Source organism: Papaver somniferum, unplaced genomic scaffold, assembly GCF_003573695.1.
Source record: "Papaver somniferum cultivar HN1 unplaced genomic scaffold, ASM357369v1 unplaced-scaffold_117, whole genome shotgun sequence".
Classification (NCBI taxonomy): domain Eukaryota; kingdom Viridiplantae; phylum Streptophyta; class Magnoliopsida; order Ranunculales; family Papaveraceae; genus Papaver; species Papaver somniferum.
This window is the reverse complement of record NW_020620714.1, coordinates 6,747,573-6,766,590: the sequence shown is the minus strand read 5'-3', so window position 1 is coordinate 6,766,590 and position 19,018 is coordinate 6,747,573. Positions and strand designations below refer to the sequence as shown.

Sequence of the window (19,018 nt, the reverse complement as noted above, 5' to 3'; positions counted from 1 at the left end):
TTGTAGTTCTAAGAGCATCTCCAATGTTATGGGTCAAGGTCTTAAATTGATACGACACATAGAATTTAAGAATTTTTCTACCAATTTTTCACCTCCGACACTAGGGTAGAGGTCATAAAAGAAGATGACATGTGCATGTGGGGACTAAGTGGGGGTAAAGGAGAAAGTCTTTATGACCCTGGGTCTTAAATCCACATCATCTTTTGTCTCTAAATTCAGACAAGAAGTGTTGGATATGACCTTGGGGATTGGAGATGGAACTTAGGTAGAAAACCTTAGCTTTATTATTTTTTGTCATGTAGTGAATGACCCACAACTAAAAAGTCTTAATAAGACCTCCACATAGGATGACCTTGACCCCAAACATTGAAGATGCTCTAAAACTAAAAGGGCTTTTTGATAGAGTACCCTACTTTTCACATTACACTAAGAAATGCCCCCGTTTTTTTGAAATTGTTAAAGTACCCTTTTATATTCAAAAGCCAAATTCCATCTAATTAAGTGCTAGGTGACAGTTATCTTTCCGATTGAAAGTCCTATTTACCCCTGAACTACATCTCCTTGGAGGGGAAGGTAAATGTTCCGACGATCCTGAAAACTGTGTAACGATCCTGAACGGGGCTCGACGAACCTGAAATCGTTGTCACGTTCCTGAACCGGGCTCGACGAACCTAAAAATATGTCGTAGACGGTCGATTTCTTCCAACCAAAAACCCCAAACCACTTGAGATGATGAACCCTTTTTGGGGAATGAGGTAACGAATCTGAAAGCGGTGTAACGATCCTGAACCGGACTCGAAAAACCTGAAAAATGATGTATAAAATCAATGTGGGAATAAATAAATGGCAAATATGTAAAGTAAATTAGACTTAACTAACAATGGATGGAAAACTAACGTAAAGGCACTTTAATAAATTGTAAAAAACGGGGGCATTTATTTTATGGATATCAAAAAACGGGTACTTGATCAAAATTCCCAAACTAAAAGCTCAGAAACACCCCTAAACCCAAACTCTCCGTAACTCCGAAAACAAAAACCTAGCACAGGCAAAATCATGCGGTACTCTTATCTTAGAACTCTTCGCAGATTCTCTGCAACTCTCTCTTCTTCTTCTGCTTGTCCTTCCCATTCTCTATCTCGTTATAATCATACTCTTATTCGCCCCCCTTCATCTCCTTTGTTCTCCCTACCTCTGTTTTCAAATTCAATTAGATCCATTACTCCCATTTTTTCAAATTCTTATTGTACTTCTACAACTCAAAACTTCATTAATTCCAAAATCAATCAAAACCCAATACTTTCTGAAACTAAGATTAATGATGATGATGATGATGATACAGGATTGATACATCCAAGACAAACAGATGCATATGAAGCAATTAACCTTGCTCTTGATTCTGTTGTCAAGATATTTACAGTTGCAAGTAGTCCTAGTTATTTCTTACCATGGCAGAACAAATCTCAGAGAGAAACTATGGGTTCTGGTAAGTCAATTTAATAACCCCAACATTTTAAATTTTTATTTCAATTTGATTGTTTGATTGGAAAATTAGTGCTTCCCATTGAGTTAATTTGCTTAGAGTTTCAATCTTTATGGTATTTTTGGGTTTGGGTATGGTTTGGATTTGGGGATTTTTGACACAGATGGTTTTTGTTTGATTAATTGGATTTTTGACCTAAAAATTGTGACTTGATTAGCCTCAAATGTATGGTTGTGAAATTAAATTAGTAAAGTCAGTTTATTTGAGGAGCTTAGAGGATGTTGTTGTGGCGGCGGGAAGTTACAGCTTGAATTTGATTATTGGTTCTAGAAAGAACACACTGTGTGGTGACTGAAGTAGGGAAAATGTATAATATAGGTGGCCTTGCCCTTTACGCATAACTCAGTCCTGAAGGTTTTCGTTGATTGCATTTCTCGCATGTGTAGGATAGGGCAATAAGTACGGGGATGGTGAGACCCAAGACTGAAAGACGGCTATCAATAGGAGTAAACATGATGTGTGTTTTCAGTTCTTAAGTTTAAGAAACTTCGCAGGTTTTGTTTATGTAGGAAAGTTGATGAACCAAACAATTCTAATATTTTTTGGATCTAATTGTGAAATTTATCTTAAGTCTAAACTTGTTGGTGGATTAACTTTCAATGTTCTGTTATGAAATTGTAGGATTTGTCATTGAGGGGCGAAGAATTATAACCAATGCTCACGTAGTTGCTGATAATACATTTGTTCTTGTGAGAAGGCATGGTTCTCCAAACAAATACAGAGCAGAAGTTCGGGCCATTGGGCATGAATGTGATTTGGCTATTCTCACTGTTGAAAGTGAAGAGTTTTGGGAGAGTATGAACTTCTTGGAGCTTGGTGACATTCCGTTCTTGCAGGAAGCTGTTGCCGTTGTTGGATACCCTCAAGGTTTGGACAACATACCTGTAGCCGAAGATGTTGTTTCCATTTAAAAACTATTATGTTTTGCGGCACCATATATGACATATGTTTTCTTGTTGCAGGAGGGGACAACATATCTGTTACTAAAGGAGTTGTTTCAAGAGTTGAGCCAACACAATATGTCCATGGTGCAACACAGCTCATGGCGATACAGATTGATGCAGCTATTAATCCCGGAAACAGTGGAGGCCCTGCAATCATGGGAGACAAGGTAGCTGGAGTAGCTTTTCAAAATCTTTCAGGTGCGGAAAATATTGGGTGAGTTGTAGTAAGATACCTGAAGTTGTTTGAATCCTAGAAAATAGAGATTCATGTTTTGGTAGTTACTACAGTTTTATGCACTGTCTAATCTTGATCCTGCATCTCCACATTATTGAAGGTATATAATTCCAGTTCCCGTGATAAAGCATTTTATAGCTGGGGTGGAGGAATATGGAAAATATGCTGGTTTCTGTTCTCTGGGTTTGTCTTGCCAGCCCACTGAAAATGCACAACTAAGAGAGCACTTCCGGATGCGCCCAGAAATGACAGGAGTTCTTGTGAGCAAAATTAATCCTCTTTCTGATGCCTATAAGATGCTTAAGAAAGATGACATTGTCTTAGCATTTGATGGTGTGCCTATAGCCAATGACGGAACAGGTAAGAGTTGGTGTGCTCTAACAAAATAATCAGAATATAGTTTTCATAACCCGGCTATCCATCATATTGTAGGTTTCATCTCTTTTTTCTTTATCTTATCTTGTTTTTTGCTGTTTGCAGTTGCATTCCGAAATAGAGAGCGGATAACATTTGATCATCTAGTCTCCATGAAGAAACCAAATGAAACAGCGATAGTTAGAGTATTAAGAGATGGTGTAGAGCAAGATATTAGTGTCACCCTTCAGCCTGTGAGTAAATTTTTTCTCCGTGTGATAAATCTTATCTCTTTGTGAAGCGGTATGGATTTCATTTAATTGAGTTTCTTGAACAAGCATAAACAAAAAGAGTGTTTTTAACTAAATTAGAGTTTTATAGTGCTATTTTAGCTAACATTTGGATTTGATGTTGGTGCAGTTACAACCATTGGTCCCTGTCCATCAGTTCGATAAATTGCCTAGTTACTTCATTTTTGCTGGTTTGGTGTTTATTCCTCTAACCCAGCCATACCTACATGAGTACGGAGAAGACTGGTACAATACTTCACCTCGTCGTTTGTGTGAACATGCATTGCGTGAACTGCCTAATAAAGCCGGAGAACAACTTGTCATTCTTGCTCAGGTATTTGAGTGGTTTTTCTCTTCTCCTCTTCATCCCTTTTTTTTCATAACTACAGAACAAGCTTCATGAGCCGAAACATCTCAGGGTTTGGAAGTTGGTCTTCACTCTTCATATACCCCTACTAATGTAGGGCTAAGGATGTTAGTCATTAAAACCTCCGTCCTAGTTTGTCTTATAAACATCTCCAACTCCAATCTAATTGAAACACTTATGCTGAACGTTTTACTAGTTTCCTAACCATGGCTACGTCAATGAATTCTCTAAGTTGTATGTAAATTAATTGTCACTTACAATTCAGACAGAGAATAATTCCTCACAGAAATCCGTAGCGGATATGTACTTACAGTTGATTGTCAGATAGGGAAGCTATCACCAGAGTCCCGGTGGAGCCTCGATATAACTTATTTTTCATTGTTGTGTTGATTGTTGGCTTCTGAAATCTTTTCAGGTGCTTATGGATGATATCAATGCTGGGTATGAGCGTTTGGCAGAATTACAGGTACAAATAAACAGTGAACCCTTTCTTCTTCTTTTTTTTCTTCCTCTAAACATGTTCGGTTTGACTGCAAAAAAGTTATTAAAAATCTTGTACCTACACTTTACTCTCAAACGCAACCTCATGGCCACCAGCTGATGGTTTTTACATTTAAATAAATTAACTTGTTGGTTCTGAACTCTTGGGTCTGTTTGCAGGTGAAGAAAGTTAACGGAGTTGAGGTTGAAAATCTTAAACATTTATGCTGCTTAGTGGAAGAATGCAAAGAAGAGAGCTTGAGATTTGATTTGGACGATGAGAGGGTAGTTGTACTGAACTATGAGTCGGCTAAAGTGGCCACTTCGCGAATATTAAAGCGTCATAGAATACCTTCTGCAATGTCTACTGATCTGATTGATGAACAGGTAACAACAGGTTCACAGGTTGAATTAGCCTGCTCAAACTGATTCTGTCATCACTTTCAAACTCTTTTTCGAGTAACTTGTGTATTAGGAGGCAACAACTGCAATTCCAGGTGTACGATATACTTGGGAAGTTTAGAAAGCCATACTCAGTAATGGTGCTTGCAAATTTGTATGCGCTTAACCGCTCTTCAATCAGCAGAAACAGATATAGTAAAATAGCCTAATACCTCTCTTTAATTTTTTTTTATCACAAACTGAAGAATAAAGATCATACATGCACATCCAAAACGTTAACAATAAAATTAACTTAGTGACCAAGTAAAGCATAAAACTGAAACAGTTGGGCGAATACATCTGTTTACAAATTTCTTTATATATATAAAGAAGGATCTTGGTTCTAGTTTCACATCAAACAATTGAAATATATCCAATATCAAATCAGAAGTAGAAAAGGCTAAGTAATTACTAATGGGTAAGTTGGTTAATGTTTCATTCGTTCTGGCCTTGTCTGTTTTTTATGCTTCGGAAGTAAAAAGTGCAAGGGACATTGATAACAATACAGAAGAAGCACATGTAGAAACATCCCCCAAAACTTGCAGGAGTTCAAAACCTTTTGAAGAATTTTTTCAACAATTGCATTTTCCAACGCCATGCCAAGCAAAAAGGATGTTGTATATTGCCAAGAACTTGTACAGAATACAAAGTACTGCTGGGAAGAGCGAGTAAATAACATCCTTGCTGGTTATCCTCTTGTAGATCGCTGGTTATCCTCTTGTAGATCCAAATCTTGTTCGTTCATGGGCAGAAAATGTTTGGAACAAATGTGTTAGTATTACTGAATCTTCGGCACAAGCACCAATGATGTCACCTACACAAGCACATAGATTTCCAGAACAATGTAGGATTTCTGAAACGTGTAAACATAATTTGGCTCAAAAAATAGTTGCAAAGGGGTCGCCACAACTAGAAGATTATGATTGTTGCGGGGAAGTCGTTGAGACTAGTTATGGTTATTGTTGGTTTAAGACCATAGAGAAGATCCTAAGGTTCCTGCTCTGGCTAATCTTCAGCCATGGGCATATAAGTTTTGGGACGATTGTGTCGCTCTTATCGCCAATTTACCCCCTATAGGCCACTAAAATTCTGGTGTCTTACTATAGTAATAACCAGGAGAAAATCATGTACCTCCCTAGTGCATCCTTCGATGTAATAAACATATGATAAATATAAAATGCTCCTTTTTTATTAAAAATGCTGATCAAGAAACTTTATACAGCCTAGATATACACGATTTCTTTCTGTGATTAAAAATTGACCTTTACGTGCAGTTATCTTTTGTTTCAACTTTCAAGTGATGCTAGTATCTATTTGATTTAAGGCAATTTTCATAAGAAGTCTGAACACTAGTTGTCGACATAAAATACCAAAAGAAAGTTTGGTTGCAAGTCCAGACTATTAAAAAAGCAAAGAAACCTAGTCTCCGCCACAAAAGAGTCAAGGTGATAACTCCACAAATTCTACCATACCCAGGGGTCATCTCTACGTGCTTGGAAAGTTGTTTGTGCTTAACCACTTTTTGGTTGGCTGAAACCGATGTAGAAAATAGCTTAATACCTCTGTTTAGGGGTTTCAAAAAATAACTGAAGAATTAAGAAAATGAAGATCACACAAGCATATCCAAAAACGTGAAAATAAATTTAATTCATGACCACTTGAATGACCCTTAAGGTGCAGCTATAAATATCAGTAATGTCGAGGTGATGGTAGTCATGTTGGCACTTCACCTAGTGGCCCTTCTATGATTCCACTTCCTGACCTGCACCAAGCTACGCAGGCAAACCGACAAATTTTAAATCAACCATTCAGGTTGGCTCTTCTCTCAACCCGAAAATGGTTGATACACTATTTCTCGGTGTTCTTTGTTCTGTGACCTGCGTTGCTTGGCACAGGTCAAGAAATGGAACTGTAGAATGTAACTAGGAGAAGGGCCAACTGACAACCATCACCTACACTGTTTCACGCCAAAAAGTACTGTTCTCCTCCGGCCACAATGGTTATATTATCTATCTCATCATCATCTGATGATTCTATAAATATATCTTTATATTTTCTTCTCTTAGCGCCTGCATTGACACGAACTCACGAAGCTGTTGGTAATGGTATTTATTTTTATCCCCTATGTATACATCTCCAAAATCTTTTCTGAAGTGGATGTATATACGTCTGTACATCACTCCACTTCTCCGTGATTTTTTTTTTTGAAGCAACTTCTCCGTGATTGTTCATAAGACAAGGAGCTTATTCCTGTAAACGATTCTAGCAACCTTGTATTTGTTAGTTAAATAATGGTAACAAAATCCACCCACAAAGTAAATCCCATCATATACTTTTTTCTTCTCTTCGTTGGTGGAAGGTACACAAATTCACGGGTGATCGGGTTACATATACAAGAAGGTTCATCAGTCTTTAAAGCTGAATCAGATGATAAACGAATCGATCCGTTGCCCGAACCTATGTGTGGAAGAACTGGTACTGCAGTTTTTCGTCATGATCCAAGCTCGTGGTTTTCTGCATTATAGCGACTGTGACGCTTATATAAAAACGAAATTAAGCATCTCAGATTCAGTACCTAAGGATCTATGGTGGTGATGCTCCAGCAACCCACCACCATTACATCGAAGATTCAAGTACGCAAAATATGTATAATTTTGTAAAATCTAGGAAAGCATTATTCCAAGCTTTGCATACAATTTACTTCTGATAACTGGTAACTTAGAAAATATGCTGGACTTAACATCATAGGGGAGGCTGTTTAGAAGATTTTCCTCCATCTCCATCTCCACCTCCATCTCCATCTCTATCTGGCTCATTAGCTAGGGTTTTGAGTCATTCCGTCATATATATATTCTGCGCATCTTGTTATTCTAAGTGCACCGTACCTGATGCACAGATCTGGTTAAGGATGAGCCTACAGTCCCATTAGCCTCCTAACGGGCTCATTACACTGATAGATCTCTGAACAAAACCACACATAAGTTCACACTGATATCTGGCTCATTAGCTATATATACGGGAAGAGCATCTCAAGCCTTCAAATCTGTTTTGCGACCGACTTATTAAGATACAGGACCGTGTTTTTCTTTTAGACTTGCATATGCGGTATATATACGAGCTTAAATATAGAAACACCACAGCTTTCCTATTCCTGTACTAACTCTTCTTTTCGCATATGCGGTATATATACGAGCTTAAATATAGAAACACCACAGCTTTCCTATTCCTGTACTAACTCTTCTTTTCGCTCCCTATATATAGTCCTCTCTGCTAAACTTTCTCCTTCTAATAACGAGAAATTCCTCTGATAGAGAATTCAGTTTGTTTTGAGACCTTATAAGAGCAAAGAACTCTCGAAACATCGATTGCTTTTCTTGTTTTTGTAGTTGAATATGGCGAGTCTTGAAATATATAGAGGGTCTACAATTGGGAAGTGTTTGATGGAAACTCTTGATGAGATGATTTCTAATGGAACTCTTACTCTAGAACTTGCTGTGGAAGTTCTTACTCAATTTGATGAATCGATGAACGAAGCTTTGAGAAATCAAGTTAAGAGCAAAGTCACAATCAAAGGATATGTGTAGAGATACAACTCGAACTCCGATGTATGGAAATTTATCTTGAAAGATGCGGTGTTAAAGACCAAGGAAGGCCAAGTGGATGTCGGCAAGGTTAAAATAGTTGCATGCAACTCCAAATTGTTCCCTCAATAAGTTCAGATATATAGATTTTTTTCTCTTTCTAAGTTGTTTGAAGACCTAATATATGAATAGATATAGAGGTTTAAAAAACTCCAAAGATTCATTAATAGCTTCAAAAGAAAGTTTGCAAAGTTAATCGCTCCACAAATTATGCCATATCCAGGGTAATGGTCACTCTAGGTGCTTGCAAGGTTGTTTGCGCTAAACCTTCAGTCGGCTGAAACCGATGTAGGAAAATAGCTTAATACCTCTCTTTAAATGTTTTAAACAAACCGAAGAACGAAGATCACACACATGCACATCCAAAACGTTAAAATACAAGCAACTTAATGACTAATTAAGAAAATAAACTGAAACAGCTTGGCTTCTCTTAGCCAATTTTAATGTAAAGAAGTATTTTGATTCTAGTTTTACATCAACCAATTAAAACTCATCACGAATCAAATCAGAAATACAAAAGGGCCAAAAGGCTAAGTGATTATTAATGGCAAAGTTGGTTAATGTTTCATTGGTTTTGGCCTTGTTTGTTGTTTGTGCATCGGTATTTACCGAAGGAGGTGCAAGGGACATCGGTAACAATGAAATTTCTTCTGCGGAAGCACCATATGTAGATCCATTGCTACGAAATTGTAGGATTTCAGGTCCCTGCGCAGAATCTTTGGCACAACTTATAGTGACCAAGGCCATACCAAGCAAAAAAGATGTATGTTGCAAAGAAATTGTACAAACTACCAAGTATTGCTGGGAAACGGTAATGAACCTTATCGAAGATCCAAATATTCCTGTTTTTACTAACCTTCATCCATGGGCAGAAAATGCTTGGGACAAATGTGTTAGTCTTACAGAATCTCCTGCACAAGCACCGATGTTGTCAGACAATTCACCTATGCAAGCACCCTCATTACCAGCACAATGAGATTTCTGAAACGTGTGCAAATAATTTGGCTCAAATTTTAGTTGCAAAGGAGTTACCACACATGAAAGATTATGGTTGTTGCCGGGAAATCGTTCAAAATACAAAGGATTGCTGGGATAAGACCATCAAGATCGTTGAAGATTCTAATATTCCTGCTTTGGCTCATCTTCATCCATGGGCAGATAAGTTCTGGAACAGTTGTGTCATTCTTACAACAAAATTTCACTCCGTAGGCCAGTAAAATTCTGGTGTCTTATTTCCATTGTGTTATTTCAGTAAACTAGATTTGTGCCCGTGCTTCGCACCCGGGCATAATGAACTTCTTTTACTTCGATTTAGTTACCACCAAATGAACTGACCCAGGAAATTATAGTGGGAAAGAACATAAAAATACAAAAAAACTAAACCTACAATGCTCTAGGGAAAACCATGATAAGATGCTTAGTAGCATTGGGTTGTTACCTTATCAATAGATTTGTGCCCGTATTTTGAGCCGAACAAATTTTTTCTTTCAACTTGGTGTGCATGGGGCTTCATCCCGCTACGTGGCGATGAGTTTTATTTGGCGTATAGGGGTTTCGTACCATCCCGTGGAGATGCATTTTTGGTTTGGAGTGACAGGTGGAATAGCGGAGAAAACATAGGGAAAAAAAGGATTTTATTTATTCCAATTATGTGTGAAATATGTGGGTTTTTGATTATTGGAAAAGAGAGTAAAATTGATCCAAATTGAATTAGAACTTTCATAAAATTCCAAATTCCAAACACGGTAAGTCAATTTTTCGGTTTGTAATTTTTAAGTATGCTGCGAAGTGTCCTCCCTCACAAACTCTTTTGTTTCACAAAACTCAAAAAAATCTTTATTTCATAAGAAGTGAGGGTTTCTTCACCGCTCCCCGTAGAAGTTTTTTTTGTCTAGGAATTGAATTCCTAGGAGTTCAATTATAGGGTAATCCAATTCCTGGAATTGAATTCCATGGAATTGGATTCAAATCCAAGAATCTATTCCATTGGAATCATTTAGCATTTGGTTGAGGTAGATAGATGTACGACTGCCTACATCAATTACAGACCTATCAGGCCATATGCAGTACGACTTCCTTGAGCAGAGGGAGATGTACCGTTTGAGATCCCAAACCATCAAGGGCGCCGAAATGCATTAGCATCTCCAGAATCAGAACGAAATTGAGTTATTATAAATTTGAAACATCAAACTATAAGTTTTTACACTCAAACGTGACTGGAAAATGTACAGTACAATCATGCATGTTCCAAGCACTTTAATCTATCTCCATGCAAATTTGTTTCAAATAAGGACTTAAGCGGTTACACCTCTAGACCCATAGCATTTGCAGTCCCATCGGGGCTATCCAAAGCATCATGTGCCACAAACAGCTCTAAGTCTAAAAAGTTCCAATTAATCCAAAAGGTGAGTCAATAGAAATTTGTAGTTGCTAACAAAAGGTATAATATGAAGGGAACGAATCATATTGATGAATAGAATGAAAATCTACCTTCTTAGATTACGCACCAGCTACAGAGATAACTTCTTACAGAGAGTTCTGCGTTTTTAAGATTCCATACACAGGCTTCAATCTTTGTATCTCTATGCTCAAAAGGCCAAATATGAATCCCTGCCTTTGTGCAACCCCATTTGGAAGTGAAAACCACCAGTGATCTTGTAATTAAATGCAAACACAATCAGTTGAAGCAATCTAATGCCCAATGTTAAAAAAAACAATAAAGTAAGCCTAGGAAAGCTAATTCAGGGAACTAATTAATGGAAACAACTCAATGGTTAATCCTCAACATTTGCCAAGGAATCCTATGAGGAGGTCATCAATTAAGTTAATTACTCTTAAAATATCAAACAATGACAAACTCATAAAATTATTCTTAGACATTAATGTTCATTAATTAATAACAGAGCAATGAGAAGCATATATTTGATAAAACCTGAATTACCGCAAGCAAAAAGTGGCACCTCTATGCAATTTTCGTAACCAGATCTTCAACGCATGCATGCCACTGCTGATGAGTTGGTGCGTCACTTACAGCAACTCCATGACGCTGCTGCACAAAATCTGCTGGCGTCATCCACTAAGTATAAAATGGCCGCTGATAAACATCGTCGTCACGTGGAATTTGAGGTAGGTGATTTCGTTTGGGCTGTGCTTATTAAGGAACGTTTCTCCACTGGTACATACAACAAATTGGGCCCTCGCAAGATTGGTCCTTTTGAGATTATTGAGAAAATCAACCCCAATGCTTACCGTCTGAAGCTTCCCAGTCATATTCATACGGCTGATGTGTTCAATGTGCGTCATCTAATTCCTTACCAAGGCGACTTGTCCGATGATGATCTTCGTAACCTGCCTAATTTGAGGGCGAATTTCCTCTTTCCCGGGGAGAATGATGTAGTGCAAGATATGGCAGAATACTACTTAGAAGAAAGAGATCGACGAAAGAATATCCATTAGCCATGCAGGAATATTTTCCTGTTTGTTATTTTTGTTAGGAAATAAGAGATATCTTGCAGAATTGGCATGATATCATATTTGGTTAAGATTTCCTCTTTATTTGCATTAATCTTAAGAGATATTTGCATTAATATTAATTATGTCATAAGGCCTATATATAGCCTCGTCTGTAAGGGAAAAGGCAGACTTTGAATAAACATACTCTTCCATTGAGAAGTTTTATCTATGTGTGATTTCTTTCATTTCTATTACTAATATCCTACACCAAATAACGACTCATAATTGATCGATGAAGCCGTTAATGAAAAGCCGGCTTATAAGTAATTATTCGGACACTAATGGTAATGAAAAGCCGTTAATAACGACACATAATTGATCGATGAAGCTATTCTGCCATTGCAGCGGTATCTTAAATGGATTTCCAAACTGTCGACGACAATACATATTAATATATATTATTACTTCTGATTCTGACAGAACTACCTTCTTTGCTCACCAAAGATATTACTAGATGCCCATAAAAAGTAACAAAGGAAGCATAACGTGTACCTCATGTATAGTTTACATTACAAATCAAAAGACAACTTATTGCGAATGTGCGATCTGTATTAACTGCTTTAATTGTATAAATTTAACCAATGCAATCATTTTGGTCGATTAATAGATTTAAGCTTTACGCTTGACATGCAAATCAACCGAGGAGCAATCCTTTTATGAGGTCCAGTGAAACAATACTTTTATGACACTATCACTAATTAAGATTCTTCAAGAGTCACTAATTAAGATTCTTCAAGAGAATAGTCGCCTTCCCCGTTCTTGATCAAACTGCAGAAGATAATCTTCTAATTTATTCTTGATGGAACCGCTAGTTTTGATTACTCTCATTGTATCTTCTTCTCCGATCACTCCTTCATGTCTCATTCATGAGGGTTACAGTAAAAATTTGCTCATAGAAACTGCAGAACTGCGACATTAAATTATTGCTTCAAGTTAGTAGAATACGCTCATTTAGGTGAAATGTCCTCCTATATGTGGTAATTACTGGTGACTAAATAAAATAAGAAGGAATTGAAATACCAGTTGTGGATTCTCATCCTTCAGTTGTTTATTATATATCCACCACCACCTCAGTCCCATGCGAGCTTTAAGTCATGATGACAAATGCAAATTAATAAACTGATCATTGAAAACCTTCAAAACAGTATTCCTGTTTTACAAATCTATTATTTCGAGTGGCCTGTAAGGTCTGAACCAGGTGGAACTCTAAATGCAGGAAAATTCAAGAATATTTATCAAATCTATTTAAGATGACTTAACATATGTTCATCTTTTCCTTCAAATCAACACAAAAGCTGAGGAAATGAATCAAAGAGACCTAGCACTAAGACAAAAATATACATCTATAACCGGAGATTTACAACTCTTCGCTAAACATCGTAGAAAGTCCTATGCTTTACAACTGGTTTCAAAGGAAGAGTTGTCGTATATCATCACTGCCAACCCTTAGGAAACAAGGGGTCGCGCAAAGAAAACAAACGGCAACTCCTTAAGCAAAAGAGTTGTGACGATATTTACCTATAACAACTCCGTTCCATAAAGGTAGTGACTAAGCATATCACAATTTTCACAAGAGTTGTTGAAGAACACCAAAATATGATGATGAAAAATAGTGTTAGAGGGGAGATTCGAACATGAACCTACTGCATGGTAGTGACTAAGCATATCACAATTTTCACAAGAGTTGTTGAAGAACACCAAAATATGATGATGAAAAATAGTGTTAGAGGGGAGATTCGAACATGAACCTACTGCATGGAAGTCTAGCTCATCAACCATCTTACAGTTCACAAGTTTTGTTTTTTTTATCTTTTTTTAATAAAAACGTATAACAACACTTGTAATGTTGGAAAAAATGAGGTTAGAGGAGAGATTCGAACATGAATCTACTGCATGGAAGTCTAGATCATCAACCATCCGTTCACAAGTTTTGCTTTTTATTTTATTTTTAATAAAAATGTATAACAACACTTATAGAACGTTGGAAGAAATGAGGATGGGGGATTTGATCCTCGGCCTCCTGCATGGAAGACGAAGTCGAGATCGATGTAGTTGAAGACGATATTAATTAACAGAGTTGTTGGAGTTGGAGACGATGGAGGGGGAGATGGTGGTGATTTCAGTGAAGACGACAAAGGGGGAGATGAAGTTGCAGCTCTGTGAAGGAAAAAAAATGTTTGAAATGGAAAAGGAATGAATAGATACGATAGTAATATGAAAAATAGAAGAAAAATAAAATAACGGATGGCTTTAGATGGAAATGGATGGTTGTGATGAAAGTTTTTCTACATCCCCTTCCACAACTCTTAAGAAAAGTCGTCGTAAGGATACGTCAAATTTTTCTCACTTCTGCAGAATTTTTCTTATTTCTGCAAAAATTTTCTCTCTTCAGCAAAATAATATTTTGTTATCCGGTTCTGCAAAAATTTTCTCACTTCTGCAAAAAAAAATAAAATAAAATAAAAAATAATATTGGGTTAAATCACTAACTTAGGGTTATTGAGATTGGGTATAAATATCCGAAAACTTTCCAGGACCAAAATCGTGAACCCGGAAGTTCGAAGTTATTGAGAATATTCCCATGGAATCTTACTAATTTTCCATCTCGGAGGTCTATTGAGACTGGGTTATAGTAGTCCGCTCCTGACCAGGTTTTGATCTCGGAGGCATTTTCTCTCCCGTGAAATGTTGGATTCATCGTTTTTGCGAATTGTCATACTTATATAGTAGTCCGCTCCTGGCCAGGTTTTGATCTTGGAGCTAGGGTATGCATAAAATATGCCAGAATAGGGTTTGCTTAAGGTTTCTCGAAATATTCCGGAGGAATCTTACCTATAAATGGATGGATTCATCGTTCTTACGTGCCCATGTCCCAATTTATAGAGGCTGGAGAAGTTTCCGACTTATAATAGTCCCCTCACGGCCAGGTTACGATCTCAGAGCCAGGTTATGCATCCAATATGCCATAATAGGATTTGTTTACGGTTTCGGGGAATACTCCAAATGAATCTTACATGTAAATGGATGGATTCATCGTTCTTATGAAGTTTCCGAATTATAGTAGTCCACTCCAGGTTACGATCTCGGGGCCAGGGTATGCATACAATATGCCAGAATAGGGTTTGCTTACGATTTCGGGGAATACTCCAAATGAATATGACCTGCAAATGGATGGATTAATCGTTCTTACGAAGTTTTCGACTTAGAGTAGTCAACTCGAGGCCGAGTTTCGATCTTGGAGCCTGGTTTGCGTACGAAATAGGGTTTGCTTAAGGTTTCGTAGAATCTTCCGAAGGAATCTTACCTTTAAATGGATGGATTCATCGTTCTTACCAAGTTTCTGATTTAGAGTAGTCAACTCGCGGACAGGTTTCGATCTCGGAGCCTGGTATGCATACAATATGCAGAAATAGGGTTGTTTAAGGTTTCATAGAATATTCGGAAGGAATCTTACCTGTAAATGGATGCATTCTTCGTTATTACCAAGTTTCTGACTTATAGTAGTCCACTCTCGTCCAGGTTTCGATCTCGGAGCCTGGTATGCATACAATATGCAAAATAGGGTTTGTTTAAGGTTTCGTAGAATATTCCGAAGGAATCTTACCTGTAAATGGATGGATTCATCGTTCTTACCAAGTTTTATGTGTGTTTAAGGTTTCGTAAATATTTCCATGGAATCTTACCATTAAATGGTTGGATTCATTGTTTTTGTGAAATTTCAGACTTCTTGGTTCAAAGTTTGTAAGTCATTATACCGAACTTGAAGTTTGAATCGTCACTGAGCTTCATATTCATCAATTTCAATGATGTATCATGCTAATTTTGAAGTCAGAACCCTCTCAGAGCTTTTTGGTTCATAGTTTGTATGTCGTTATACCACATTTGAAGTTTGAATCAACACTGAGCTTCATATTTATCGATTTCGATGATGTATCATGCTATGTTTGAAGTTAGAACCCTCTCAGAGCTTCTTGGTTCATAGTTTGTATATCGTTATACCACATTTGAAGTTCGAATCGACACTAAGATTTATATTCATCAATTCGATGATGTATCATGTTATGTTTGAAGTCAGAACCCTCTCAGAGCTTCGTGGTTCATAGATTATATGTCATTATACCAAATTTGAAGTTCGAATCGAAATTGAGCTTCATATTTATCGATTTTGATGATGTATCATACTAAGTTTGAAGTCAGAACTCTCTCAGAGCTTCTTGGTTCATAGTTTGTATGTCGTTATACCACGTTTGAAGTTCGAATCGACACTAAGCTTCATATTCATCAAGATGATGTATCATTCTATGTTTGAAGTCAGAACCCTCTCAGAGCTTCTTGGTTCGTAGATTATATGCCATTATACCAAGTTAGAAGTTCGAATCAACATTGAGATTCATATTTATCGATTTTAATGAACCTAGATTCACATGTTGTAATTCATTTGATTAGTTAATGATCTTTATTTTGATTGTGCGAGAAATTAAGAATATCAAGTCCATTTAATAACCCCATCTTTTTTATTGTATATGTAATTTCAAACATGTAATTTTAAACGAGTTTTGGAAACTATTAATTTGCTAGTATAATTAAGTAATTAAGTACAAAGATTCATGTTATATATCTATGCATTAATTAATTGTCCTATATAAAAATAAAGGAAAAAAAATAACCAACTTTGCAATGTTTGAGAGAAAGGCGACATTCTTCCAACTATTACGAAATTTGATAGGATTTGTCTGTTCATAACGAATAGAGACCTTCAAGATCAGGTTGCCTATATAAACAGTCAGAAAATGTGTATCATTACAATCATCAAAGGACATACTTTGCTATTTGAGATTACTTTCTATCCAAAAGATCACTATGATAATCCTTCTTATATCATCATCTTTTATTTCCCTGTAATTTCTAATTTTTCATTCTTCTTATCGTATTTTGCTTGTTATTGTAATTGCTTGTTATTAAACTTAAACTGGATTCATCCTAACTTAAACTTAATAAATAGCAAGGATGAAAATTAAAAATAAGAAAAAGTATTTGAAAATGGGCAGAATGAAACTGTTTATATCCTGGCCATTTTTACATTTTTGTCCATTTAAACAGTATTAAAATCTAGATGTCTTTTTCACCCAGAAATTATTGATTTTGATCTTTTTAACCAATTTTGTGAAAGTTTTAAGTTAGTTTAAACATTTTCATGCGAACTCGTTACGTGTTTTGTGTTGCTAATGAATCTAATTGGTCGTTTAGAGCAATAGGTGATCTGTTAATGATGCACGAAGCCCAAAAAAGAAATTACAAGATGATTAAAGGCTTCTCAGAACTGCAGGGGTGAATAGTTTTAAGATGATCCCAAATCTCCTTTGCAGTTTTTCCTTTCTTGAGAACGGTGAGCATTAAATCCTTAGTCATGGTAGCGAAAATCCATTGACGGAAGAGAGCATCCAACTGCTTTTCAGTGTCGACTTCAACATCAGCAGGTTCTGTACGACCATAGTACGTTTGGGATCTGTTCACACCATTCCTCATGGTGGCCTTCCAACTTATTATTTAATGTGGACGCTAACGTCTTGTTTGTGGCCTCCGCCTGCCCGTTGCTCTGCGGGTATGGCAGAGTCGACTTCCCGGATTGAATTTTAAATGCGTTGAATAGCATTTTCACCTTCTCCCCATCGAATTGCTTTCTATTGTCCGAAACGATCAGGACGGTATCCCAAACCTACATATAATATGCTCAAGGATGAAATCATATACATCTCCGTCTCTTGTGTGTTTCAAGGCTTTAGCTTCAACCCATTTTGTGAAATAGTCCGTTTCTACTGTCAGATATCTCTCAGTTTAGTTCCAATTACAAACGGTCCCACGATATCTATTCTCCACATGGCGAAGGGCCAAACTCTTAATACAGAGTTTAAAATTGTGGATGAAGCATGTACCTTTTTACCAAACCTCTGGCATGCCTTGCATATTGTGGAAATGTCTTTCGCGTCTTTATGCATGTGTAGCCAAAAATAACCTTGTCCTAATCTTGTGAGCTAAGGATCTGGTCCCGCGATGATTGCCAGCGTCTCCATAATGAATTGATTTCATAATCTCTATCCCCTCCTTCTGTGACAAACATCTCACAAAAGGGCCCAAATACGATCTTCTGTACAATATCCCTCCTCGTACCTAATAATTCGCATCTTTGCTTTTAATCTTGTTTGCCTCTTGTCTATCTCGCGGGAAATCCAATAGTACACCCAAATAAGAAATAAACGAGATCTAAGACATACAAAATTTTGGATAAGAAAATCTTTATTGATAAACCACTCAAGGTAGTGAAAATACAAGTTCTAGAGTACAAGGAAACCCTAATCTCACTCACTAAGCTAGGCTACTCCTCCTTCAAAACTTCCGACCCCTTCTTCACTGCTCAAGGGCCTCTATTTATAGGCCAACCTATCACAGTGGGAAACAATTCATTTTACATCGCCCAGGGTCACATGTTCTTCGTGGACTTACTTTATACTCCGCCCGCTTATTTTTAATAAAGTTTTTCCCCTCCTTTCGCTGATAACTCTTGAAATTTGTCGGGACAGCTGTCTCTTTTTATGCTCAATAATTTATTGACTTTGCAGATTAACTTTCCATCCAAGTAAACTTACTTCGTTTTCCTAACTTCGCTATCAGTACCTTGTGGGATACTCTAGTTATTCTTTCGTCCTTCTGGCCATATTTGCGAATTTCTTCGCATGGGGATTTTCTTACTTCGTGTCTCCAACCAGTAATAATGACGATCCTGACTCTTAATTTGACTTATCATGACGAGATTTTGGGGAACGATCTAAAATATTTTGGTAATATTTTCCAGGCGTGCTTCATATCTTCTTGTGTAAACACGTGGCCTGCGTTATTTGGTATCTACACTATTATCACATGGAACTCAAAACCAAAGAAAAATCAAGACCATTTCTCAAATATATTTAAACTAGCTCATCATGTTTATGTCTTCCTTCAATTTAACAGAACATTAGGGTTTCAGTCATAGAGACATAGACAATATAAGCTTTCACTACAGAGCCATAACTCATATCCAATGTAGTCGATCTCGGATTCCGGTTTGTCTCGGTCCCGAGGGATACACTGGTACAACGTTGTCTCCGGGAGATTCGGTTTCCAAATCTCGGTGTAATCTTGGTTCCAACTTTTATATATATAATTTCTACATATG

General features: G+C 37.0%; 1 protein-coding gene and 1 pseudogene across 1 annotated transcript; both read left to right on the top strand.

Moving 5' to 3' along the window:
• The first annotated feature begins 983 nt into the window (after positions 1–983).
• On the top strand, positions 984–4,874 carry LOC113329411 (protease Do-like 10, mitochondrial). The gene is made up of 8 exons (XM_026576287.1): positions 984–1,486; positions 2,165–2,410; positions 2,506–2,701; positions 2,823–3,082; positions 3,203–3,330; positions 3,497–3,700; positions 4,149–4,199; positions 4,394–4,874. The coding sequence occupies exons 1-8, from the start codon at positions 1,057–1,059 to the stop codon at positions 4,640–4,642; spliced, it is 1,764 nt and encodes a 587-aa protein (XP_026432072.1). The 5' UTR covers positions 984–1,056; the 3' UTR covers positions 4,643–4,874.
• Positions 4,875–8,046: 3,172 nt separating this feature from the next.
• LOC113329524 lies at positions 8,047–8,367 on the top strand (annotated as a pseudogene).
• The last annotated feature ends 10,651 nt before the right edge of the window (positions 8,368–19,018 follow it).

What these genes read in the sequence shown, in the direction of transcription:
- LOC113329411 (XM_026576287.1), top strand. Translation starts at nt 1,057, where the DNA reads ATGCGGTACTCTTATCTTAGAACTCTTCGCAGATTCTCTGCAACTCTC. An exon ending in GAGAGAAACTATGGGTTCTG is followed by an intron (nt 1,487 to 2,164) that starts GTAAGTCAATTT and finishes ATGAAATTGTAG; the next exon opens with GATTTGTCATTGAGGGGCGA. An exon ending in TATAGCCAATGACGGAACAG is followed by an intron (nt 3,083 to 3,202) that starts GTAAGAGTTGGT and finishes TGCTGTTTGCAG; the next exon opens with TTGCATTCCGAAATAGAGAG.